The sequence below is a fragment of the Manacus vitellinus genome, unplaced genomic scaffold (assembly GCF_001715985.3).
Source record: "Manacus vitellinus isolate BGI_N305 unplaced genomic scaffold, ASM171598v3 scaffold_35_pilon, whole genome shotgun sequence".
NCBI classification, from domain to species: domain Eukaryota; kingdom Metazoa; phylum Chordata; class Aves; order Passeriformes; family Pipridae; genus Manacus; species Manacus vitellinus.
The window spans coordinates 4,454,715-4,481,486 of NW_021940498.1; the positions used below are offsets into that span (position 1 = coordinate 4,454,715).

The 26,772-nt window shown below is 47.0% G+C and overlaps 1 protein-coding gene across 1 annotated transcript; it reads left to right on the forward strand.

Moving 5' to 3' along the window:
• Positions 1 to 681: 681 nt before the first annotated feature.
• On the forward strand, positions 682 to 9,921 carry LOC103762690 (transforming growth factor beta activator LRRC32-like). Its single transcript, XM_018077058.2, has 3 exons — positions 682 to 847; positions 2,860 to 2,950; positions 6,978 to 9,921. Exons 1-3 carry the CDS (start codon positions 825 to 827, stop codon positions 8,973 to 8,975), a joined length of 2,112 nt encoding a protein of 703 aa, XP_017932547.1. The 5' UTR covers positions 682 to 824; the 3' UTR covers positions 8,976 to 9,921.
• Positions 9,922 to 26,772: the final 16,851 nt, after the last annotated feature.

The following is a 26,772-nucleotide window of genomic DNA, read 5'->3' on the forward strand; positions in this document are numbered from 1 at the left end:
AAGTACCCCTTTGCAATGGGAATTCTTCCTGGCAGATCCAGTAGATTCAGCACTGTGTACTTGGAGTCAAAGATTCAGCAGCTCGCCTGAAAATGCCTTTATCAAGGTCCCTAATTCCTGCCTCGTGCCATGAAACCCCCCCAAGTGTGTTGCAGCCAGGGCTGGAGCCCCGTCCTGCCCCAGGCTGCTGTCACACTCTCGTTGGTGGGGCGGCTGCAAAGAGAAAGGGTGATTTCTTCCAGGACAGGTTTCCAAATTCTTGGGTTTATATTTCTCAACCATGAATTTTAAACATTTAATCCTCGAGCGCTGCTTCCCTAAAGATGCGGGGGGAGGTTTCGGTGCGGGAGGCTGCAATCCTCCGGGAATGTAAGACACAACCCCCCGGAGTAAACACCGGCCGTGCCCCGCACGCAGCCGAGCAGTGGCATTGCCAGTAAGTCCCTTATTCCCCCGAGCAAACCTACAGCCCGATCCCGACGGTTCCTCTGGCAAAAGTCCCCCTGTTTCCCAACGCCTGCCCCAAGGAAGGGCTGCAGGATGTCGCACAGTAGCCGACTCCGTCCGGAGCACAGCGGTGGCCGGGACCCGGCGAGAGCCCGGGGAGCAGTGCAGAGGAAGACAAGCAGCGTAATTTAAAGCAGACACTGGCCCAAATAAGGCTATTTCCCTGGAAATGCCTCCGTTCTGGAGCTACGAGTGAGCCTCCAGGAGTCCTGAATGGGCGAAGGCGAAGCTGAGGAGTAATTCCATCGGTCCCAGGACTGGATCGGTTCTGAAGAGCTGGATATGCTTTTTAAAGGGATGATAAGCGGTGTTTGGGGATGCGAGAAACCCTTGAAACAAGGTAACTGTGAAATAGTCACTCTTTTTAACCCTGAAGGCTCTCACGTAACAGGAAAGAGTCTTGTGTGGAAAAGGATCAGAGCCCGGGGAGTTTGATTTGTGTTCTGTGTGTTCTCTTGTACTTAACTTCCCTTGGCACAGGAGAATGCCTCTGCTAATTGTCTAAGCAGTAACAAAAATTACCTTTGGGGGAAATTTGGAAGGTACTGCTGTTATCAGCTGCAAGCAATGAAGTTTCAGGATAATATTGTAATAGAGAGGGAGGCAAACACTGTTCTGAAGTGGGAACTGGGAAAACTGGGATTAAATCCTGATTATTCTGTGGTTTCAGACATGTCTTGGGGCAAACCACTGCTCTTCTCTGCCTTTGCCCTCCCATTTGTCAGGTGGACATGCTGATCTGGTTTGGGTACCATGCTTTTTCTAGGAGCTGAATTGTTTGACCCACTTACTGATATTCCCTAGGGGTGATGTTCACTGAAACCTGGGTGTTCACCGACACTGAGGTGTTCACAGGTGTTCACTGAAACCACCTGTGTTTTTCAGCTGGGTCTGGGTGATTTGGAAGCACTGTGATGGAAAGCTGTGGCACTACACAGGGCTCAGAGCTCAGTCCTGCTCTGAGGTGTGCTGGGATTTCTCTCACAGTTGCCAGTGGGAGCAAACTGGAGCTGAGCACGAAGCTGCTTCAACTCTGGGAAAGCCTCAGAGCAATAAAGGCTCCTTTAGGTCGAGTTGTTGCTGCTGCTGCTGCTCCCAAACTGCTTTTGGAAGCTGTGCTTAGAGACATCAGTGCCAGCAGGAAGGGATTAGTGTCGGGGGAAGTCCCCTCTGACACCCAGGGAATGGGGTCCTATGAGCCCTGGGCTCTGCATTGGAGGGGGTGGGGGGATGCTGAGACCTGCCCAGAGGGTGGAGAGGAGGGGGATGCAGGGCTCTGTCACACTCACAGTTGCTGAGGAGGTTCTGAAGGTTGTCCAGAGAAAAGCTAGGCAGGAAAAGCTCCCCAGCTGGACAGTTGAACTGAAAGCCCCCCTGGGAAGGGAACATCCATGAGCAAGGAGGTTGGGCTGGACCATGGCAGGTCAAGAGGAGGTAACTTTAGGTTGTGTCAGGGGAGATTTAATTTAGATATTAGGAACAATTTCTTCACCTCAACGGTTGTCCAGCCCTGGCACAGCTGCCCAGGGCAGAGGGGGAGTTCCCATCCCTGGAGGGATTTAACAGCCCTGTGGATGTGGCTCCTGGGGACATGGGTGAGCGGTGGCCTTGGCAGTGCTGGGGGAGTGCTTGAACTCAATGGACTTAGAGGGCTTTTCCAAATGAAATGATTCTATGAGGACAGAGTCCTCTCTCCTCTCTCTCTTATGCTGGAAGAGACCCCCATGTCCTGATGCTTCAGGATGTAACAGCCACCTCAGAAACACCTTGAGGGGCAGCATCCTTGCTTACTACACATCTGCCTTACACAGCAAGCCATTAAATCCCATTTTCTGTGGTCAAATACATCAGTTTCCCAGTTGCTTTATAAACTCAAAATTTAGGATGTTTCAAAGTATGTTCAGAGCCTGGATTGTGCCCAGGGTTATTATTTAAGAAGCAAAGGGGCCGTGTTTTGCACTGATGGTGTGACAAGACATCACAGAGCACACGTGCTGTCCACCAGGGTGGTGCCCAGCTGTGAACAGCATCCTCAGCTGAATTCATGGGATCCAAACAGAAAGGATTTCCCTTTCTGGGCTCTGAGAAAAGCCTTGTGATCATCGGAATGATTCTCTTTCCCCTCCATCCCAGCAAACTAATATTCAAATGGTAAAACCAATTTTCTCCTTGTAGGAGGCACCGACTCCTGTAAGCACAGGGCTGAGGAGCAGAGGTGGGTCATTAGTGCTGTGTGCTCAGAGAGGGGTTAATTTATCTCACTGCTTGTGTCCTTCCCCGGGTTGGATGGTGACCTGGTGCCAGCTTTCACATGTCCCACTGAAACCTAACCATAACTACTTTTACCTGCAGAACCATGAAACTGTACATCCTCCTCCTCCTGGCAGTGGTGAACACAGGGACCTCTCACTGTCAGCCCTCAGAGGGGCCATCCTGTGAAATGGTAAGGCTGTCTCCCTCCCTGGGGCCCTGGAGATCCTGGCTGAGGTTGGGACCCCCTTGCTCCAGGCACTGCACAAAGAGCTGCAGTCTCTGGGAAGGGAAAGCCCCCAGCCAGGCTCCCTGTGGTGGCAGAGGTGGGATCTGCAGGGTTAGGGGGTGTTCAGCAGCCTGTCCTCAGGCTGTGCCCTTGTTGCAGTGACAACACACGGAAGGGGGGAAGGGGGAAGAAGGGTCATTATCTCCGCTTTTTTCTAAGGAGAAGCTGCTTAAAAGAAATTTGACCTGATTTCCCCAAGGCTGGATAGGGATTCTGAGATAGGGAAAAAACTTAGACCTAAAATCAACTCCATCATATCAGCTATTCTTTGTGCTTTAATTAAAGCATCCCCTGTGAAATACATCTCTACCAGCCCTTTTGTAATAAGAGGAGACTGATTTCCTCTACCCTGGCACAGCGTTTCTGCCAGGGAAGTTGTACCTGACTCCTGCTGGAGGGAAGAGAAATGACAAAGCCTCTTGCTCCAGTACAAAATTTGCTCCTTTAATTTTTGCAAGCACCTGGTGCAATATTACAGATGTTATTCACAGATGAACTTTCTCCCTTCCCTCTCCAAGTGCTTCTGACTGTACCAGGCTGTTTAAAAATACTATTTTTTTTTCCCCCTGAACATTGAAGCTGTTCAGCACAAATCCTCAAGGATTTCCAAAATAGGAAAAAAAAAATAATTTGCCAGCTGTACACGTCTCCCTTATGGGACTCATTCCATTCCTGCCCACCCTGCCATATTGCTGCACTTCCTGAATTCCAGAGAAATTAAGACCTAGGATATATAAAAAGACCTTGGGAAGGTGACTGGGTGGCTCAGTTCATTGGCTGCAGAGGGAAGATGGATGAAAGCACTGTAAACATGCCCCTGGGGTCCCAGGGATCACAGTCACACGGGGGCCGGACGGGACACGCAGCGATCCAGGCGGATTCATCCCGGCCCATTCCTGGATGGGTCGCAGCCCAGGCTCACTGCTGAGAAGTAAACACAGGCTTGTTTCCACTGTAAACTGCTTTCATGGAGCCAACCCCACAACTAGGCTGGGCTCAGCTGAGCCCTGACAGAACCCACGCTGCCGTGGGGCCGGGATGTTCCTCTGGTGGAGATCGGCAGAGCAGCGTCGCCGGTGTCCCTCTGCGCGGGGCATGTGGTGGGGATCCAGGCACAGCTGGAAGAGGGAAGGAGCTCCTGGGTCAGCTGATGGCTCCATTGAGAGCCCAGCATTGTTATCTTTCAGCACAGCCCTGCTGTTCCACGTTGTGCTTTCCCTGTGGTGACACCTTTGGAATAGCAGAGGCTCCGAAATGGAAACTTTCACCTCAAATCTCGTGGAAGAGGCATGAGTCAGAAACCTGTGCTTCTCTCTGACTCACCCCTGGTGCTTCTGTTGGTGAGCTGAAGTCTCACAAAAGAGGCTGTGGGAAGTAAGCAGTCCCTGCCAGCCCCCTGACATGGGAGTGAGCTGCACTGATGGCACAAATCACGGCACATCTGCCGGTTTGTGAGACAGTGAAGGCACAGCTTAAATGCCAGGAGGCTCTTCCTGACTCACATTGCTTTCCAAGGATAGGCAAGGCTTCAACTAGGTCATGTTTTACCTCCCAAAGAAAGATGATTCTACTAATTCCTGTTAATTGGCAAAGGAGGAGCTCTCAAACAATTTGCAGAAGGGAAGGGATTTAAGGCAATTTTCTCTTACCTTGCCTGGAGGTGATGCAGGGACAGAATGCACAGCCAGTTTTCATGGGCCAGCTGCTGTGTGGCACCTGGGCAAACTGCTCAGGTTTGGGAAGTCAGAACATGAGACTGAGAGAAACCTCTTCTCCAGTCTCAGGCTCCCAACCCACTGGGCTCAGGGGGGAGAGGGGGGAGATGCACCAACCAGGCACTGTTTGCTGCATCCCACTGAGGTGTTCTGCATCCCACTGAGAGGTGCTGCACCCCACTGAGGTGTGCTGCATCCCACTGAGGTGTGCTGCATCCCACTGAGAGGTGCTGCATCTCTTCTTCCTGCTGCTGCTGAGATCGAAATTCGTGCAGTTTGCACCAGAGACGGTGAAGAAGAGACAAGATAAGAAATTTAGTGAGGGTCAAAATAAGTCAGTGAAAAGAAATGAAAGCTTAAAAAGAAAAACGGGAGGGGAAATGCTATAGGAACAAATGGCAGATGGTGGGAGGTACGGATTTTATCGGTCCCTGTTACCACTGGCAGGGTTCTGTGGATGTAGATGAAAGGCCAGCTCCTGCAAGGCTCCTGGTGAGCTGGGACTGACCTCTTCCCAAGGACTCCAGGGAAAACCAGCCCGTTGGCATTGACAGGAGCTGCGTCAGGGCTTTGCCAAGGTCTGGGTGCCCACGGGGAGTGGGGGCTGCCCAGCACTTGCTGAGATGTGGCTCCAAGTGTGAGAAGAAACCTGGCATCTGCCTCAGGCTGCAAAGCAGTTTCTGCTTTGTCACTCTGGATTTTTGTATCCTCCTGGCTTCTTCCTCTTCCACAAATGAATAAGAAGAGCCTTCCTGTTCTCTTATTTAGCCTCGGAGATGAGCCCAACTATGGGAATATTTGAAGCCAAAATGAGCAAGTCTGTGGTGACTTTGCAGGAAAGAAATAGTGTCAGGGAGAACCCAGGAAATTTCATTCTTTTTTTTTTTTTTCTAATTTTTTTTTAGGCGGAGGAGATTTGAGTGGGTCAGAGGGAAAGCAGGAAGGGGTTCAGGTTCTGATAGTCAGTTTACTTGGGATCTTTGGGAAGGATGTATCTTGGGAAGGACTGTGGAGCAGCTTGTGTACATCTAGAGTTTGGATGAGGACTTGCACTTCTCTGGCACATTTTTGTGTGGTCTCCAAAACTCGGATGATGCAAAAGAGATTCACAAAATGCTGACTAGTGTCCCACTTCTCCCAAACAGATCTGCCACTCCATTCTCCTCGAAGTTCATATGAAACAGATGGGGTTTAATATTTTTGAGTTTTAATGTTTGTTTAATGTCTGAAAAGCTTTGCGTCATGGAATTTGGATTCTGCTTCTCCACAGAAGTCAAGGTTCAACAGATTTCTTTCTTTCTTTTTTCCTTTCTTCCTTTTTCTCTTTTTTTTCTCTCTTTCTTTTTCTTTCCTGATCTTTCTACCAACAGTACACGACCCAGACACCCAAATACATTAATAACATGAGTTTTCCTCCAGTAAATTAAATGCTGCCTAAGCCTTTCACATTCCACTTCCTCCTGCTGCTGTATGTTCTCCTTAATAACAAAATAGAGCTTGACATTTATGCAAGGATGGTCAAATTCATGTTTCCAATATTCCTTATGAACACACACTACAGATTTTGCTCTGGACACAGACCCAGTCGTAGCTGCAATTAATGTTTCAGTTGGTGAAGGACCCAGTTTGGTTAAAGATGCCTTGCTGAACTAAGCCATGGCTAAAGAAAGGCACCATCAAACATTGGAGGGGGTGAATATGAGGGAGAGAGGGGTTTTGTGCTATAGGATCCTTATATGTTTTTACACCTCCTGCTGCCAGCAGAGAGAAGCTGTTACTTACTATTGCAGGTAGAGTTTGTAAACTCTAATACAGTGATGAAAGTGAGAAAATTAAACATCAGCACAAAAGTGAGGAAATGGTGCTTGATTGCAGAGAAAACTGAGCAAAACTCCTTCCCTTGGAACTATTAAAATGAGTCCAGGAGAAAGGCACAAAAAGGAGACCATTTAGTGGGTGTCACATGCAGATAGAAGTCTCCTGGTCTAAGTCAGAAATATCTTTAAAATGAATGAGTGCTCTTAGATGCAGAGCAGCTAATCAGGGTTAGAAATTAGGGTTGTTGCTCTTGCTGTCTGGATGCTCAGAAAAAGTGGTGTGAGCAGTGTTTCAGGTGCAGCATCTGCCTGGATGCTGAGTGTTATTTTTCTTACATTTAGTGCCAAGACATTTTTCACTGGTCATGCGACAACCCCTTCTCTCTCTGTTTCTGGCAGGCAAACTCTCAGGCATTTTGCCACAACAGAGACCTCCACCAGATCCCTCACGGGCTCCACCCACACGTAAACAAAATAGATCTGTCTGGAAACCTGATTCAGAGCGTCCCTGAGACGTCGCTGTCACTCTACAGCTCCCTGCAGTGCCTGGATCTGAGCTCCAACCAGATCAGCTCCATCACGCCCGGGGCCTTTGCACACATGAAGAGCCTGCTGGAAATAAATTTAGCCAACAATCACTTGTATGAACTCGCTCAAAATGGCACGGAGGGGATCGGACTCTTGCCCGGGGTGGAAGTGCTGGACTTGTCCCACAACAGCCTGTACAATGGGATGGCTGAGCATTTCATCCAGCAGGCTCCAGCGCTGCGCTACCTGTCCCTGGCAGACAACAGCATCATAGTCATATCACACAGGATGTTCCAGGGCTCTCCCAGCCTCGTGGAGATAGATCTTCAGAGTAATATCATCATGGAGATACAAGAAGGTGCTTTTGAGACTCTAGTGAACCTTTCCAAACTCAATCTCTCAATGAATTCAATTACTTGCATCTCTGATTTCAACCTCAGGCAGCTGGAGATACTTGACCTTAGCAGGAACAGCATTGAGACCTTCTACACCACAAAGTCAGATGATGAATATAGCTTAAGATGTTTGGATCTGAGTGAAAACAAACTGCTTCACTTCCCAGTGTTCCCTCAGGTAAATAAGCTGGTAACTCTGAATTTATCAAAGAATTTAATCCAGCTCACTGCTGAATCCCCTCCTAATAAAATGGACTACGTGGAAAACGAATGGCTGGATGCTTCTTTCCATCTTCTTGATCAGAAGCAAAGTAGAAACAAAAGTTCTCTTTATTTATCCCACCTTGTATATTTAGACTTAAGTTATAATGAAATCCAATCCATTCCGGATGAGTTCTTTGAATCCATGTTGTCCCTTCACACCCTTAACCTCAGTAAAAACTGTCTTCAGGCATTTGCAGTGACTTATGACAGTGCATTGACCTCCCTCACTGTCCTGGACTTGAGCTACAATGTCCTGCAGAACCTTCTCCTCGATGCTGGCGTGTTGTCAAATCTGAAGGAGCTCTACATTCAGAACAACCACCTTCAAACCCTGCAGTTTGACATCTTCTCAAGCCTTCCCAGCCTCAGGCTGCTTAATCTGCAGAGCAACAATATCAGCCTTTGCAGCATGTACTCAGGATTAGCTAAGCAAAGGCTTGCTGGGGAGGAAAGTGGCTGTGTGTCCTTTGTGGACTCTCCTGCTCTTCAGTGCCTGTACCTGGCTGACAACAGGCTGAGCATCCTCCCAGCATACACCCTGTACAAGACTCCTCTGGTTGTCTTGGACCTCTCCCTGAACCCTGGGCTGAAAATAGAACTGAAAGCATTATCAGGTCTGGAAAAGTCTCTGGAGTATTTGTATTTACATGGTAACAGGCTGATAGATTTAAATATTGACTTGCCTTGTTTTAGTCACCTTAAACATTTAAACCTCTCTGAAAATCAGCTGAACTGGCTGCCAAAGTGGGGGAGTGACTCTCCACTGGAAGTTCTGGACCTACGGAACAACAGGTTCAGCACATTACAGAACAGCAATATTTTAGCATTAGAAAATTCACTTAAAAACTTGTATCTCACTGGGAACCCACTCAACTGCTGTGGAAACATCTGGCTTTCATCGATGATCCAGAACAAAAATGTCCAGATCCCCAACGTGGAGCACTTGACGTGCCAGTACACCCAGAACTTCGGGTACCAGGAAGAGATGCACGTCGGGAACATCAGGCCAGAAGACTGTGAAAAAGAGGATCTGAAGAAGATCAACTTCCTCCTCATATTAACGTTTGTGTTGGTTCTGTCCGTGCTCGTCATCGGCGTGGGGTCGTTCTTCTGCTTCCGCAGGCAGAACTTCAGCCCTCAGTTTAAAGCCAAGGGGACACAAAATGCCCTGAGGACTGAAAGGATCAGGTGCTGCACCGACAGCGTGTAGGGACGAAGGGTGAAATTCTCACCTTTGATTTGTAACTGTGGATTTTTAAGGTGCTTTTGAAGCGCCCCTCGGCTGCACCCCCGTGGTGGTCTGGGCTGCGGGGACTGGAAGGAGGATTTGCCGTGTCTTGCAGGTCCACAGTTCCACTCAAAGAGGAGAAATTCGGCCCTCGCCTGCAATACGTATTTAACTGGGTTTAATGTGAAGAAATTCCTCTCTGGGGCGAACACATTTAAATAGAAAGACCCTGGAGAATGAATTTCAACCAGCTGACATTGGACTGGCTGAAATGTTTGTGTTTCTAAGGAAAAACTGTTGGGAACTCACTGCATGCGGTTGCATTTCAGTGCAGAAGAATAATATATCTATTTTTAAAGGTCACAGGAGGTTAGACTGCAAAAAGGTGTTTTGAAGATGCCAGTGTGAAATAAGGCACAGGGAACATAGTCCTGGCCGTTATTCAGACCAGATGTCCACTGTCTTTCCACAAAAATATATTGTTGTCTACAGGATGGGCTGCAAGAAATGTTATGCAGCCCCTCATTCTGGGACGGGTTTAACATGGCTGAGCTGTTCATTGCTGACACTGGTCAATGTTATGCCCTGCACTGACAGAAAATTCACCCTTTTAAAGGGAACATGACAGTGAGTGGGAGCCAGACCTGCTAACAGGGTTCAGTGGCTTTGAAAAGGAGCCAAATCAGGTTTTCTGTTAATGCCAGGAACTGTACATTAAGGCACAGGAGAGAAACAGAGGTCAGACTGAAACCTGCCCAGGTGAATAACTCAGAGTCAAATTGCTGCTCCATTTCTGTTTCTTCCAGTTGGTGAATGTCAAAATTAACACACTACAAAAAGGTGTAAAATTTTAGTTTTTAAGCAGTTATGTAAGAAGCTGGCTGGTGATTTTCATTGTGGGATTTTGTACAATAAAAACACCTTCGAATTTTGCAAAAAGCACAAGGCTGTGGATATATTAAAGCACCAGCTTGGAAAGCTCCACAGATGAAAACAAACGTCTTCCTATTTTTCCATGGTGTTCAGACTCCACCTCAGACCTTTGCCTCCTGGTCCTGAAGCAGGGACAGCTGCTCCACATCTTAGAGTGCAACCAGTGGAGAATAAGGAGATCTACTGGGGATGTGGGCAAGAATTTGGCACGGGTTGCCCAGAGAAGCTGTGGCTGCCCCACCCCTGGCAGTGCCCAAGGCCAGGCTGGATGGGGTTTGGAGCAACCTGGGCTGGTGGGAGGTGTCCCTGCCCGTGGCAGGGGGGTGAATGGGGTGAGCTTTAAGGTCCCTCCCAGCCCAAACCATTGTGGGATTTCTGTGATTCTGTGAATTTGCACAACCCGCCAGCAGCAGTGGGGCCTGATCCCAGAGTGCAGAAGCCAGTGGGCAGCACCATTAATCCTGTGGGAGGTTTGCACCAGCAGCACTCCCAGGGATCAGCTGGAAGCCCAGTGCTGAAGGTGGTGCGAGAGCTCCTGAGCTGTGCCCAGCTGAGGGCTGGTGTGCCACTGTGAGGAGCATGGCAAGGCTCTGTGTCCTCCTGAGAGCCAGGATTAGCTTGGCTGCCATGACTGCAGTTAGTTAATAACCTGGTGACAGAGCCAAAAGCCACTTAATTAACGTTTTTAACACTGCTTTTGTTTGGCTCCACCGAAAGGAAGTGCTTGTTATTACGAAACATCTGGGACTAATTAGACTTCCATGGACTTCCCTGGGAGCAGAAACTGCTTTCTTGAGGAATAAAGCTCAGGAGTAAAGTGCAGCATGGCTCATTTGGATTTCTCTGTCAGCAGCACAAGCAACCAAGGAGTGACACGAGCCTGCTCTGGCCAGTCCTGGTATCATGGATGGGATGAGCAGGTTGGGGGAAAGAAAATATGAATAAATTCACAAAGAGAGGGAGAACAGGGAGAAATGGGAGCTCCACATTCTATTATTCGAAATAGTGTGTGATGAATGTAAACAGAGGAGGACCCCAGCTCACGAGGGGTGACAGACAGAAGTACCAAGTAACCAGGGAAACGGAGGGAAACTGAAATGGGAGGGAAAAGAGACGGGAAAAGCATGGAAAAACTTCCTGAGGAGAGCTGTGCAACGTTCTTTGACGAGCAAAGACATTTGGAGGCTGATGCAACACGATATTAAACAAAACATTGGCAAATACGAGGGAGCAGTCCTGCAACACTGTGAGAATCACTTTTCTCCCGGGGTTGCTGCTCGTGGCTGCTCTGCTGTGCTGCAGAGCCAGGGCAGTTCCACACATCTCCTCCTCCTGTCCATTCCCAGCAGTCGTGGCATCAGAGACACGCACATGGGAGACCTGATTGCAGCACTTCTGTACTGAAAGGGGGCTGGAAAAAGAGAGAAAGAGTGGCTTTTCACACGGGGGGACAGGGGCAGGGGAAGGGGGAATGGTTTTAAACTAAAAGAGGGGAGGTTTAGATTAGTTGTGAGGAAGAAACTCTCCCCTGTGAGGGCGGGGAGGCCCTGGCACAGGTTGGCCAGAGAAGCTGTGGCTGCCCCATCCCTGGATGTGTTCAAGGCCAGGTTGGATGGGGCTTGGAACAGCCTGGAATAGTGGAAGGTGTCCCTGCCCGTGGCAGGGGACTGAAATTAGGTAGTCTTTAAAGGTCCCTTCCAACCCAAACCATTCTGGATTCTATGATTTTCCAGTTCCTGCGCCATATACTCTTTGAAGAAACATTCTGGAAGGTGACTGCAGGAGAGATTCCTCTCTGCTGTTCCTGGCTTCCCCAGAAAATGGACTGGAGAAGGGAGTCCTGGGTCCTGAAGACCAGAGAAGCAGAGAACTTCATTCTCAGGTAGGAAGCCCACCAAAGAGAAGAAGGTTTGGGACAGGCAGCTGAGCTGGAGATATGGCACAAGGTGAACAGAAGGGGAATGAGGAGAGCTAAATCAGGAATTTGGAATAGAAATTACAGAATCACAGAGTGGCTGGGGTTGGAATCACAGAGTGGCTGGGGTTGGAATGTCCCTCTGGAGATGATCTAGTCCAGCCCCCAGCTAGAGCAGGTTCACTCAGGGCACGTTGCACAGGACTGTGGCTTCGTGGGTTTTTAATCTTTCCAGAGGAGGAGGTTCCACAAGATTTCCTTCTTCTTTTTTCCCTCCCCTCCAATTTATAGCTCAAAATTAAAGTTAATATTTTCAAAATTTTCCAAGAAAATTCTGAAAAATATGAAGTTGGGAAATGTTTCCTTTGTAAGGCCAGAGCTCCAGTTTGAATTCAGATATTCCTACAGCAGAAAGCACATGCTCATACAATAAAATAAACATTCAGTTTGCTTTTACTATCTCTGTTCTAGAGAGGATAAGGAAATGTTTCAATCAGTTAATGCTAAATAACATCCCTCCCAGTCATCACTAAAACAAAACAAAGCAAAATAAACCAAGGTAATACAGACATAAAATATTAGGCTGTTGAAACTATATAAATCTCCTCATGTTTTAACACATCAACTAGTGCTGGGGCACAGGAAGAACATCAAATAAAATGGTGGTGCTCCAGACCCTTCCCCAGCTCCATTCCCTTCCCTGGACACCCTCCAGCCCCTCGATGTCCTTCTTGGAGTGAGGAGCCTAGAAGTGACCCCAGGATTTGAGGTGTGGCCTTGGCAGTGCCCAGCCTCTCAGCACCCAGACCGTGTTTTTTCTTTACCACTTCTTATTTCACAACTTGCTCGTTGGGATCTTGCTCTTGTGCAAGAGTTGTTATGGGAATAAAGGCTTATCTCAAAGAAAGATCTTGCTTTATATTGATGAAATAAAATGAGCAGGTCTCCCTGACTTCCCTCCTCCAATAAGAATAACCCTTTATTCAGATAATAAAGGCTAAATTTTCCATACAAACATTGAAAAGTCCCTTGCTTTTCCACTGCACTTTTTCAGATATCCCACGAATCTGAAAGAAAGACACAACCTGCTGTGCACATGGGGAAGGAATGGCAGTTATTTTTCTGGTTAAACCAGCGCAGTTTTTGAAGATGTCTCAGCTGTAAATGAATGAGGTCAACTTAACAGCCCGTTCACCAGCCAAGCCCTCACAACTGTCTGCATCTCTCTTTGTTTGTGAAGCAGTTCAAATCATGTTTAAAAGCAGTTTTAAATCATGTTCATGTTTTCCTTGACAAAAGGGACGGGCTGAGATGACATCCAGCGACATTTGCATGCTGACAGGGGCTAATTCATTGGGTCGTGAGCCACGACCCTGTGGCAGCTGCTCCTCTCTGCCTTCTGCTGCCTTGCTTTGCAGAGCTCCCAGGTGTGCCCCTCGACACCCCTGGTCTCAGGAATGAGGTTACAAAACCTGGCAAAGTTTTGCACCCAGATGCCGTGAGAGGGTTCCGGGGGAGGTCCAGCAGCGACTGGGAAAGGTGTGAAAAATGGGCAGAAAGGTTGTGAGAACTGGTTCACAGCAGAAGGGGGAGAATTAAAGCATGTAAACACAGAGGGATGTTTTAAACATTCTGAGTCAGCAGGGAAGAAAGAAGAAACATAGAGAAAATGTAAGTCAAGTGCTGGGTGGGTTTTTACAGTCTCACTGCTGGCAGAGGTGTAAATGGATGTTGGGATCAACCCTGGCCCCAAGGAACCCAGCAGTGTCTGTGTCCTGGAGGAGCCTTTCTGCAGGGATACTCTCCTGTCAGCTTGGAATTACACATGTTGGAATGCAAATTATTCAGGCCTTCAGAGACAACTCTTATTATCCTGGAGGGTTTTCGGATCAGCCTGAGTGCCTAAGTCCTTCTTGCTCCATGAATGAAGGAAAATTGTCCCAGAACAGTTTAACCAGCACATCCAAGTTCCTGCCTGGGAGCAACCCTTTGGTGGGATAGTTTGTGTCCCATCAGTGAGGGCACTGCTGTGGGTGGTGCTCACATTTTCCTCTACAAAGGGTGCCAACAACACGTATGGGACTGGTGATGGCAACAGGGAATGCTCAGCAGGTTCAGTGCATCCAGCAACTTTTTGGACTGTGCTCAGAGGACAGTCTGGGTGAAAGCTGGAGACACCATCAAAAGTGAGGCTTTATACAAAATGTTCATTATTTAATGCACTTTTCCCCAGCTGTTTTGTTTACTCCACGTTGACCAGTGCCTTTCTCTCTCCCTCTGTTTTACACTGGATTCCTCTCTCTGTTTCACACTGGATTCCTCTTGTTTCACACTGGATTCCTCTCTCTGTTTCAAACTGCCTGTCCTGAACAGGACATAAACTCAGCGAGGTTTGATCCCAAGCTGAACTTTTGAACTGTATCATATTTGAGTGGACTGGAGATTAAGTCAAGGGAATTTGTGCACCCATATTTCATCAAGAGGTGAGGCCTCCCTTCCTTGTTTATTATTTCTAAAACATTTAAATTTGTAGAAATAATATTATCGACTAGGAGAAAAAAAACCAAACCTGCTCTAATTGGACCAGTCATTTCAGTGCACTAAATTACTCTAGGATCAGCCAAATCTGTGCTCCAAAGGGTGCAGGCAAGCATGAATTATGGGGCTGGCACTCTGTCAAAAATGCAGCTATTGTTCTCAAAAAACAGGATGCAGACCAAGGGGAAATGGTGTCTAGTCTTGACTGTTCATAGCGTAGGCATAAAAAAAAAAAAATCACTGTAGTCCTGAGAAGGTGGGAGGTCAGACCTTCAGGGGAGAATTATTTTATAGATACATTCTCCTGACGCTGCTGATTCCCGCCGTGGAGGGGTCTGGCTCACCAGGCACGGATGAAAGCACTTGTTTGGTCCATCACCTTGGGGGGTGTGTTATCCACGGCAGGTGCAGAAGACTTCAAAGCAGCAACTGAAACTGATAACTTACAGACTTGGAACGTTCCTTTTGAGCCAGATAACGAGGAGGCTCCATTTGGAGCATCCTTATCCAGCAAATATCTGCTGGCACACAGCTCCCCCCCTGCAGGGTGTGGCAGCAGCTCACACACCAGGTTTGCAACCAAACACATTCTGCACTGGTCAGGGGTGAAACTGGGCACAAAGGGGGGGCTCTGCACTCACCTCAAGGCACATTTGCTGAATTTCCTTGCAGTGGCCATTCCCCAGGTCCCCCAGGGTAGGAGCTAAACCTGAGGCTTCCAGTTTAACACCCAGACCAACAATCTGCTCCTTGGCCAAAGCTCAGCTGAATGGGACTTCCCTGTATTGTTCCACTGGCAGGATGGCTGCCCTCCTCCCTCCCTTGGGTCAGGAAAACCGATGAGGGGCTCCCCAGAGGGAGCTGGACCCTGGCATGTTGTGAGGGAGAGCACCTTTCTGCTGTTTAGCAATACTTAGGGACATTGAAGAGCAGTTCCTCTTTGCAATGGAGGGAAGGAGACAGGGCTGGAGCAGGGAACACAACCCAGGGGGCTCAGCAGCAGACCTGCTGCCCCTGCAGGGTGCTTTCGGATAGAGGTTGAGTCCTTGCCACACATCAGGCACGATTAGTCAGCACTGGCAGCCCCATTTCCCTTCAGGGTCCTGCGGAAAACTGTGGTGCCTGCAGGACAGCAGCCTCTGGAGGAGGACAAGGTTTGGTGGCTGTGGATGAAGCAGGAAGCAAGGATGGAGCCAGTTTTGCAGTCAGCTCCCATAAATGAGTGGGTGTCCCAGCCCAGGACTGCCCTGGGGGCAGCCCAGTCCTTCCTGGCGAGGAGCAGTGACCCAGCCCTGGCTGTCCCTGCCCCGTGGGCACAGGGTGGATGGGGCAGGGCTGAGGGTCAGCTCCCCCTGGCACAGAGCACAGCCCTCTGCTCTCCCCTGGGCAGGGGAGGTGGGCTGGGAGGGTGCAGAGAGGCCGGACAGCAGGGCAGGGCAGGGCAGGGGCTGCTGGTGAGTCAGCAATGTTACTCACACAGAATCCTGGCTGCCTGCCTCTGGCTGGGGATGTCCAACAGATAAGCAGTTCTCTGATTATCACCTGCAGAAGGGATAATTGATTTAGTCACCCAAGTACTACGTTTTTCTCACGGTGAGAGTGTTGTCCCCGGCGGGGTGACCTGGGAAAAGCCCAGGTGGGCACGAGAAGTCAGCTGGGGTGCAGGCAGAGGTCGGGCAAGATAGCAGATCCTCTCTTCCTGGGCTACTTTTAGGTCTACTCTTCTTGCAAAGTGTCAGAGAGCACAAGGGCAGCCTGAGCAGCCTGGGGTGCATGTGGGTACAGGCTGCAGGACAGTGCTTTTTGCTGTTTGTTTTTTTTTTTGTTGTCACCATTTTTTTTTTCTACCCAGTTACCAGCTGTGTCTGTGAGGCAAAACAGGCAGCCTCTCTTCTGGAATGGCTTCCCTTTAGCTGGGTCCTGCTGCCTTGCAGGTGGCTCTCCCTTGCTGCAGAGACAGCAGGACCTCTGTTGTTCATTTTTCCTATAAATTCTGCCTTGAATGACATTTCATGTGACCTGCATTGCCGGGAGGGCAGAGGTCTGGAGGAGAGCAACTCGCTGTCGTCACCGGGTATGAATGGAAATTACAGCCAACTAATCATTATCATTTATTGATTTACAGCCTGTAAATTAATTAGCAGCATTTGAATACCTAAGCCCCTTTCTTCTCTGGGTGCCAAAAGCACTGCACTGCAGACAGTGATTCCTGGGCTCTGCAGAGGGCTGGGCCTGAGCCTTGCAGGAGTTACCAGAGGGGAGCAGTGGAGGTGGAAGCTGAGTGTGGGAGCTGTGACTCACAGTCACTTGTTCCTATCCCTGCATTGTTTGCATTGCTTGAACTGTTTGCAGAGCTCCCATTTCTGAGACCTGGCAGCTCTGGCCAGCCCAGTGGAAAGAAAACAACAATCCAGAATTAACATCAGAGGAATAAATGCCCCAAAGACTAACCAGGACACAGAAAAATCACCCGAAAAGCCAAGTATGGACGGCCCTGAGTGTTGGGGAGGTTGCTCTTCGCAATAAGGTTAATTGATGGCATAACCAAACAAGGGCCACTTGGGATTTTGGCTGTGGATCCAAAGAGGGGGTGGCAGGAGTCCAGCCAGGGCACCACTGCCAAGTCAGGCGGGAAATCTGAGAGCCCACTAAGGAAACTAGAACTAAAACCTCAAACCTGATAAGGGACACTATTCATGCACAAGGGAAAAAACCAGTGCCTGTACATACACAGCACTTACTCGAGGTCTTTTAAGCCACTCATGCTGCTATGGCATGAAAATATGTCATAGAAGGGATTGGAATCATCGTTCTCTATTCCAGGGACATTCCTTTGCCCCAGGGTTGATACTGAGCTGCTCCAAATCTTCCCTTTCATGAATGGCACATAATCCCAGCCTTGGTTTCTGCTGATTATTCAGTCTAAATACATCAAACTGTGCATCAAACTGCACAGCTCAGCCCAAGTACTTTATTTAACCACCCCAACAGCAGATGGCTTGAAAATTTTATTCGAAGTTGATATAACCTGCCTGTTTAGTTTCTTCTCTGGTAACTGAAGCAGCAATATGTGTGATGGGATTCACCTTCACCAACCAGAGCTCCACAAGCTCTGTTCTAGACAGACACAGTCCCTCTTCAGAGCAGCACACGCAGCCTTGGCTGGGCCCAGGAGTGACCTGTCAGCCAGTGAGATGCCACTTATGTCTTTCATTTTCTGGGGGGAAAAAAAAAAAAAAGAAAAAAAAAAGAACAAAAAAACCCCAATGAAACAAAAAACTGACTGGAAATTTATAGCTGAAAGCAATTTTGCAGTAGTCCCAAGGAAATCCAAAGCAGATGTCTTCAAGCAGCAGGAACAGGGCAGAGCTGACTAATGCCTCTGTGGCACAGACCACTTTAATCCGTGTTTCAAAGGCTGAACTCAGAGTGGGTCTGTGCTTCCAAACTTGGTTTGTGCTTCTTCCATAAAGGAGTTATCCAAAACAATGTATTGGGCATTTGTTTTCTCATAAGCAATGCAGAAAACACGACTCATTTTGTTATGATCTCTTCCTTATGATCTCTTCCTTTGGCCTCTTGTCTGTGTTTGGGAATGTTTGTCCAAACTCCTAGCAGATATGTTTTTGGTATTTTGTTGAATGGATGTAGATTTATTGTATTCTAGTTTTGGTATTCCAGCCTCATTTACTTCTCTAGCATCACCAGAGATTGGTCCAGGTGAAGCCCAAGTACAACTGGTTGAGCACTTGAAAAGCTCTAAGAGTCAAAAGGATCCAGTCTAAATCAATGCATCACTGCTATTGGAAAATGTGCAGCTTCAGTCTCAGAATTTCCAGAACATGCAGACAGCATTCTGACACCAACAGAGATTGCAAACATGTGTTTGGGCTTTGTCAGAAAATGGGAGAGGATCAGAAAACAGTTATTGGGAGAATGAGTTTGATTCTCAAAATTATACTTCCCATTACAGCAAAGTGTTGCCTGTTTCATAATGTGCTGATCTGGGGAAAACATTCAAGAGGAAAAAAAAACTTCATAGATCATTAATGAGTGCAAGAACAGCAAAAGCAATGATGTACTGATCCCAGTAATTAGAAACATCACCACGTGTAATAAAATGGACTATCATCACAGGAATCTTATATTAGAAAAATGTGGGGATTACAAAGGGAGGCTGTTAATGATATATAAAAATTGCATAATAGTGTAATGATTGTCATCTGAAATCCTGCCCTAGACACATAAGTAATTCCCTTATTTATGTAATGGCTGTCCTCATTCCTTCCCACAATATTTACTCTCTTATGCATTTTGCAAAGTTAGTAACGTAACTTTGAGATTGTGGACTGTGTGTGCACCTCTGCTGTTGAAAAATCCTGTGAAAAAACGAGGTGTGGTTTGACCTGGGAGCTCTGAAAGAATCAAAATGGGCCATTTACAGCACTGGGACTGGGAAAAAGACCCAAAACAATTTCTAGGAAGAGCCTTTCACTTCACTATTTCCCCCCTAAAACGGGGGGGGGATTTTGTTGGGATTTTTTCCTCCCAATCTTATTTTTGTTTCACCACAAGTCAGAAATGCTCTTCAAACACAGAGAATTCAGCTTACCCAAGTAGTCCCCTTAAATGCCCATTGAAGCTGTGGTATGACAGCAGCAGCACTTATAATCCTGAAGGTCAAGAAAATATCCTGGTGTCCATTGCAAATGACACAAAACCTCTTCCTATTTCCACAGAAGCCGAGCGCTGGATTTTTGAGATGCACTTTGTCCATCAGGCCCTGATGGAAGGATAAATAATAGACAGGTGGGAGAGAAGACTGATGGTCTTCTGGTCATTTAGCACTTCCCATTTGGGTCTTGCAACAGTTTTGATGCCACTTTTGAATCAAATTGGGCATTTAAGGAGCTCAGGTCTCAGCTTGTCACTGGCAGATGTTTTTGTCACACGTTGCTGATGTCTTTCCCCTCAGCTCTTCAGGTGACCCCTTCAGGACCTACCCAACCTGTGTCTCTCTAAGGCTGCATGGAAGAAAGATCAGTTGCTGGATCAGGCTCTTCTACAATCAGTCTCTAAAAGTGCCTCTTGGGTTTTTTTGCCAGTGGCAAAACCCGTGAGCTCAGACACAAACATTAACACCACCCACGTCTGTATTTGGCCTGACAAACCCCACCAATATGGTTCCAATATAAAACACATCTCATGCAATCTAGTTTCAAATATTTGAAGTCTTGATAGTGCAACTGGGTATCCCCTGCACTGCAGCAAAGGAGGAAGATCTCCAGAGCCGCTGCTCTGCACGTGATGTTTATTGCAGTAAAGCGTCTCTGATATCTGCTGCTGAGTGATGGTGTGAGAGGTTGAAGAGCAGCCTCACAGTTTATGTCTCAGTACACTTTCTGGTGGTCCAGAGGCCAGATGTTGAAGCAAGAAGATGATTAGCACTGAGGAGGTGGAAGGTTTGAGGACGGGATGATAACGTAGAACTGAAACTGCACATTCTCTGAAATCTTCCGTGACTGTAAATCACAGTGGGCTTCTTCATTTGGCATCAGGAGCCCAATTCCATGCATGTCCTCCACCAAAATGAAATTTTATAACAGTGAGAATAGTTATGGTCTGGCTTTGAACAAGCAGTAGTTAATAAACTAGGGAGATGAAAGAAAATGTCTTCGAATTTCAAGGTAGCATGAATTAAAAAAAGGAACTGATCACCTTCTACCATATTGTTACAATGAAGGTGAATGGACAAATGAGTGCAGCACATAATAATCAAAGCAATTCATAGAATTAGTCTTTGGAGAAGGCAAAGATTTCTTCCTGTGTGTATGAAAAAGGAGTTGAAATCCTGAGTACCCATTCACCAAACCAGGGATTAACAGAGAGATCCTCTTGTCCCTCTGTCCTCCACAGTGACATCTCGAGAGTCAGAAACAGTTCACAACAACTGTGTTGTGCTAAATGGGCCTCTCCAAGGGGAGCAGGGATGGGACAGATCAGTCTCATGAGAAGATGGGTGGCCACATGCACAGTTTAAGGTGAATGGTACCTCTTGGGCAGCAAATCCCAGACATTCCTAGGAACAGCCCCTTACACATAGTTCAGGAGAAAGATAAACCCTATTTCACCTCATTGCTAAGCCTGATGACATAATAAATTTACACTACAAGTTGGCAGCTTGACACGTATTTTTTCTAACGAGCTCGAAGCCGAATGCCAGCACTACAGCTCCGGGGTTGGTGAGAGCAAGGGGGTTGAGTTGAATGTGGCAGAAGTTTCCCTCAATGTCTGAGCTCTGGACACTTCTCCCTCACTCTGGACATTTCTGATCCATTTTAGCTCAGGGAGCTGCACAGATCCTGCTGTAGGTTTGGGGAAAGGCCCTGCAACCCCCTTGAAAAATAAATCTCAGTTCTATCTCAACACTGTCTCTTTCCAGAAGGAGCAACACTGAAAAGGTTTGCACAGCTGAAGTGATTACTGACACTGCTTGGAAGCATCTACCTGAACACAATGACTCCTGACTGGCAGGATGATCCAAAAGAGACATTTTAAGGAATTCTTCTTTATAAATCACTTTTTTTGCTGCATCTCTGCAGTCCCAAATTTGAGAAGTGGCAGGCGAACCCAGAAAACCGAGGGTAAAATGTAACCATGAAAATTTGGCAGCTTCTCTGAGTCTTCCTCGTCCATGCAGGTTGAACCAGCGAGGTTCAGAAATGTGAATTTTGTCTGCCAAGCTCCCCCACGGAGCAGGGAGGGCTGTGTCAGGCAGCAGGCTGTTAGGGCTTTCTGGGATTTCCTATAAAAGGCCTGGAAGGATATAAACCCCATAAACAAATGTGACAGCGCTGCAGGTCTGACAGCGTGTGCTGAACAAACCTGAGTCACGGGAATTACAACTGCTCCTTCCTCAGAAACACAGGGGTGTGCTGGGAGAAAGGGGAGGAGAAACACAGCTCTTGGCACCAGCAGGGAGAACACACCAGATTCTGTCAGGATCGCTCTCATAAGGGATCTGTTACATGATCTGTTAATATATTAATAGATCAGAACTAGTCATAAGAGATCTTGGGAAGGTCTATTATAATATGTCTTCCCAAGATCTACTGAGAGGGGTTTTGAGCAATATTTCTTTGCAAAACTCCTGTCCTTTGCAGGGTTCTTTTGTTTGTTTGTTTGTTTTTAATTAGGTTAAATATTGGCCTAAACTGCAGAAGCAGAGGTGAAGCTCTAAGGATCTGTGACTATATGAAGAGGATAATGTAATGCTCTGAGCTTGGATGTGGTCTTTTGGTTTAGGTTTCCATTCAGACTTGCCAGGATCAGTTCTCTGATCTGACCTCCTTCCTCAAAGGTGCAAAGTCATGAATGGCTGAGCACCCTCAAAGCCCCACAAAACAGAGCTCAGCACCCCAACTGCAGCTGGCTGCAGCAAAACTGGGACACAGCAGAGATTCCACGGGGCTCAGGCCAAGGCAGCTTCCTAAAAGATTGCAAATGTAAGTGGGAACTTGCACTTTCTCACTGACCTCAGAAAAACCCTTGCTTTGAGACACGAAGAGTTCTGCAGAGGAGGGTAAAAGTACCTGTCAAGTGTAAGTCCAGTGGAGTGTGTAACCTCCAGGAAGAGGTTGGCACTTTGCCACCGAATAGAAGGGAACAGGATTTCCCCTTCCTTGAGCAGTCTCACAACTAGAAAGGTCAAAAGGTGGTTCTTATCCTGATTTCTGCTCCTTTTGCTGAACAATTCACTCTGCCCTGTGTTCTCAGCCTCTGTATTCCTTACTAGCACTTGGTACCAGATTTCCAGGGGAAGTTTTATTGCGTGTATTAATAGTGCCTGGAGGCAAATGATAGTTTGTTATAGAAACACTGAACCAGGTCTTTCCTGGTGTGCAACTTCTGCCTGTTCATAAAAGCTTTGTGGGTGGGATTGTTCAGCAAGAGGTAGCAGATTAAACCCCTGTGGGATGTTTTGCTCAGTACCATATTAAAGATTGGCTGTATATTTACAAAACTTTGCCCTCTCCTTTTTTTGGTGTTTCCTGCATTGAGTATTTAGTAAATACATATATGTATGTATATACACACTATATTTACAGTTTCTTCTTGCAGAAGAAACTAACAGCAAGGGTGATATTGCATGCTTCATTACACACTGCAGAGCAAGGACATTTTTTAATGAGAATATAAGCTGTTGTCCTGGATAAATATTTTTCCCTTAAAAATAATTTGGGTTAGTCACAGCTTGGATATATGAGAGTGAGATAGTTATCTTTGGCTGATTGCAAGGGTTGTTATGAGCTATCTTAATATTTGAAAAGTGACTAAGGAGCCCTGACGCTCATCTTTGAACCCCTGACCGAGTTCAGAGGGCCAGTGCTGCCTCCTCAGCAAGCACTGCTGGGCTGCCCATCCCTCATTTTCCATGGAAGAAAGGCTGTGGATGAGAAAAGGTCTCCCAGATCAGCAACAAGTGGGTTTGGGTTGTCCTTCCACAGGACCCGAAGCACCACATTAAGCTGCATCAGGTCAGTCAGGCAATGCCTTTCCTTACACAGTGGTTTCCTACAGCTCAGAGTCATAAACCCACTCCTTAAGGGTTCGGTGGCAAAAGATGATCCACAGCTCCTGGAGTGGGAATGTCTCAGTCCTCTGGCACCTCAACACCTCCTGACAGGAGAGGCATGAAATGCAGAGAGTTCTCAGCGGCCAGGAGGGAACGAGCTCCCCAGAAAGAACCCCCACAAACATTCCAACTGTAACACATTTCTGACCTCCCTCCTCTAAATAAGTGCAGAACACTAAAAGCTCCCAGTGATCCTTCCAAAACAGCACAGCCCACTCTATCTCCTCTTCCCCAGGGAGAATGAGGGAACGAGCACATGATACATTAGTCATGGGCTGCAGGATCAGAGGAGACCATGGCGATCCTCTTGTCTGACTTCTTAAGAGGTCACTGGGCTTCTGGCAGTTCATCTGGGCTGGAAAGGGAGACAAATATCCTGTGGTGATTTGGAGACTTGCTGGCAATGGAAATTCAACCACATTCCCTGTGCTGAGCTGCTCCAATGACTTGTCACATGGCTTCATTTTAAATCTCAGTTTGTCTAGATCTCCCCTCCACCCTCGAGGTCTCATTCTACTTTTGTCTCTTAATACTGAAAGTTCTCCTAAGTCGTATTCTAAAATAAGTACTGTAAGAATCTGATCAAGACACACTTTTTCCCCTGGCTGTGACAGCTACCCAGTCTCAGCACCTTGTGGTTTTTGCTAACAGGTAAATTTTCCAAGACCTTAATTATCGTTGGTTCTTTGGCTTGAATGTTTCCAAACATTTGGTCGTTTGTTTGGGTTCCCCTGCTAATGTATTTGGAGGTGCCATGAGATGATTTTGTTCATCTGAGCAGCAACCTCACAAGTCTCTTCCAGTCTTGGTGCTTTCTATGATCTGATTCATTGTGTGAGTGAGCCTTTCACTTTTGATACTCTGTGCTTTTATGTTTTCTTATGTTCTGACTTTTCCCCTTTGTCCTTTGCCTTTCCCCCAGTGTTTCTGCCATCTGTGAATAACTGACTCTGGTTTTTAGTGACACCCAGGCTCTGGTAGGACTATCAAACTGCACGTGGTCAGGAACACCTCTCCCCAAGACCTGGTGTTCCCTAAGGAAATGAGTAGGGAGTGAGAACTGAGATAGCAAAACATGGAAGGGTTTGCTTTGGTGAAGTTTACTTATTTATAAATATTGTCTCTGCAAACTGGGGCAGGTTCTTCATCTGCAGATGGAAATTCTTCACTCAATTTTTCGTTACGTGGAATATCAGCTTTTAGTGCCATCACCTTCTCACAGCAAGTTGCATCAAGAGCACCTTATTTCAGTCCTGGAGAGGTCACCACTTGGAACTTGGACAAAAGCCCAAAGGTTTGTTCCCGATCCCCTCTGTGCTCAAGGATTGTCCTCAGTCCTGTAGTTTCCCTTTCCCACACGGAAGGAGCTCAGTTTGGCTCCTCTGCTGTGCAGAGCTTCTCCTTCACTCCCTGCTCATTCTGGGTTTCATCCTGCAGCCTTTTTCAAGGAGTTCATCAGGTCCAGCTGACACAAAGCAAGCCATTAACACATTTATTAGATGCAAGAAAAAAAAATAAAATTAGGAGTGTATCAAATGCGGGAGCCTCATGTTCCCCCCCAGCTCATTTCCAGCAAATGTTGTCCACAGATCTTTCTCCAATTTATTACAAACACCACAAGTTCCTTTGATCCCAAACCACCAGGGATTTCAATATGAGCTGGCTCACCACAAAGCCATCTTGCTGTGACCTCAAAACCAACCCACTGGTTTGGTCATTGAAGAGACAACTAACACAGCCCCTTGGAGTAGACAATCATGTGGGAATGTCTCAAAGCACAGACTTTCCTACTCTCGGTGTGAGGTCTGACCCAACAATGAAGCAGAACAGAACCCAAATTACCAACCTCCCTAAACAAAAATTAAAAAAAAAAAAAAAGCACAATTTCCTTAATTTGAGAACAATGTCATAGCCTTCAAAAAAGGACACACTTTGTTGAAAATTAAAAATCAGCTCTTTACATTTCTTCAGTGGCTGTAAATTAGTTAACCAAGGCTCTGGTACACATGTATATGCATATAAATAATGCAGGCAAGATAGCAGAGTTCTGAGAAAAACTCAAAGGCAGTTCCCTGCTGAAAAAAGTCTATATTGCAGGGAGGTTGAATCGTGGCCCTGAGGGTCGGGTGGGTGAGCTGCTGCTGTGAGCCAAACGGGAGGCAGGGACTTGGAGTTTGGGAACCAGACTCTGTAGAACTTGTTGCAGGATATTTAATTCTTCTTGGCTTTAATTCCTGGTTTTTTTCATTACGGGGAAAGAAGAAACGTGCAGGTCAAATTTTACTTTCATTTGTGTCACTTCAGCCCCAGGAGGTCTGCAGGACCCTGCAGAAGCTCCCCCAGAGGCTTGCCAGGAATGGGAGTGTTGAGCAGAACTGGCTCATCTGCCTCTTCAGCTCCTTGAAATCCCAGCCCAGGTGCCTGGTGCCAGGAGGGAGCCCATGGTGTCCTGCTCCTCCTCACAACTACTTGTCTTTGCTTGTTCTCCTCTCATCCTTATAGGACGGGGGTTCCTGGGGAACTTGCACTTGGAAAACCCCCGCTGTTAGCCCATGGATTTCCTTGGCCATTCCAGGAACTGAGGTTCCTTCAGGATTTCACCTTTGAATCCTCGCCCTGTTTTTTGTGTGAATATTTTATCAGCAATGTTAAGCCACAGCTGAAAGCAACTGGGCCACCTCTACTTTGCTTGGAAGGTCATGTCTCTGCCTCCTCATCCAAAGGCACAGGACTGACAGGATTCAGAGAAGGACAGACACCTGCTCGTGGTGATGTTTGCTATGCAGATATGACTTTGTTCTTAGCCAAACTGGTCAAATTGAGTTTGATGAGGTTATAAGACCAGGGTGGATCAATTTGATTTTTTGGCCTGATTGCCTGTATAATGCAAGGAACAGGCTCCTTTGGGCAAGTTTCTATTTGCACAAAAGAGTATTTTTGTAAGAAAAGCATTCAAGTTTTACTGAAACGTGGCTCTGATTAAATGCTACAATAGATATGTGTTTTTCCTGAATGCTGTTAATAATGTGTGCTTTAATTAGAGACCAAAAAAAAGGGTTAATAAGGAATGTTTAGATCTAAGATTACAACTTACAGATTGTTTCTTCTGGGGGAAAAAGCATGCTGCTAGTTCCTGATCTGGGTCAAAGTGTTCATCCTTTTTGAAACACTAGAGAATTCAAGAATTTCAGAAGCAAGGGCATGCTGGTCCATCCTATCCTTGAGTTTGTGGTGACCTTCCTCCAGGACTGGGAGTGAGCATCAGAGTGAGTTCACAATTTCACAATTCTTCTTCCCTGACTTATGAACAGGATTCCCAAGATGCTTGGCCTGCATCTCAGCAGCTGTTCCTGGGAATACTGCATTCCCATCCATCCGTCTGTCCCAGCAGTCACTCCCAGTTCAATGCAACCAATGGGTATATTTTGAAGTCAGCAGGACAGAGGAATTGGGAGGGGTTTGTCCTGTTTTTATTAGCTTCAAACATTTCCTTATTACTTTATATCATGTATTTCATCTGGAGGCAAACACACTATAGCTCCAACTGCCATGAAAGTGTGTAAAAAAAATTAATAAATCAGCAGCAATGAAGTTCACAAAGCAGCAGGAGGTTCTCCCTGTGAAAGGATGGAGCACCCAGGGACAGTGATGGAAAAAAAAGCCACTCAAAAGAGCTTGAGGGGGTCTGATGTCCTTGGTCAAAGCAGAGATTGAGTGTCCCATTTTCTCAATCAGGCTAAAGCACTGGACAGTCCATG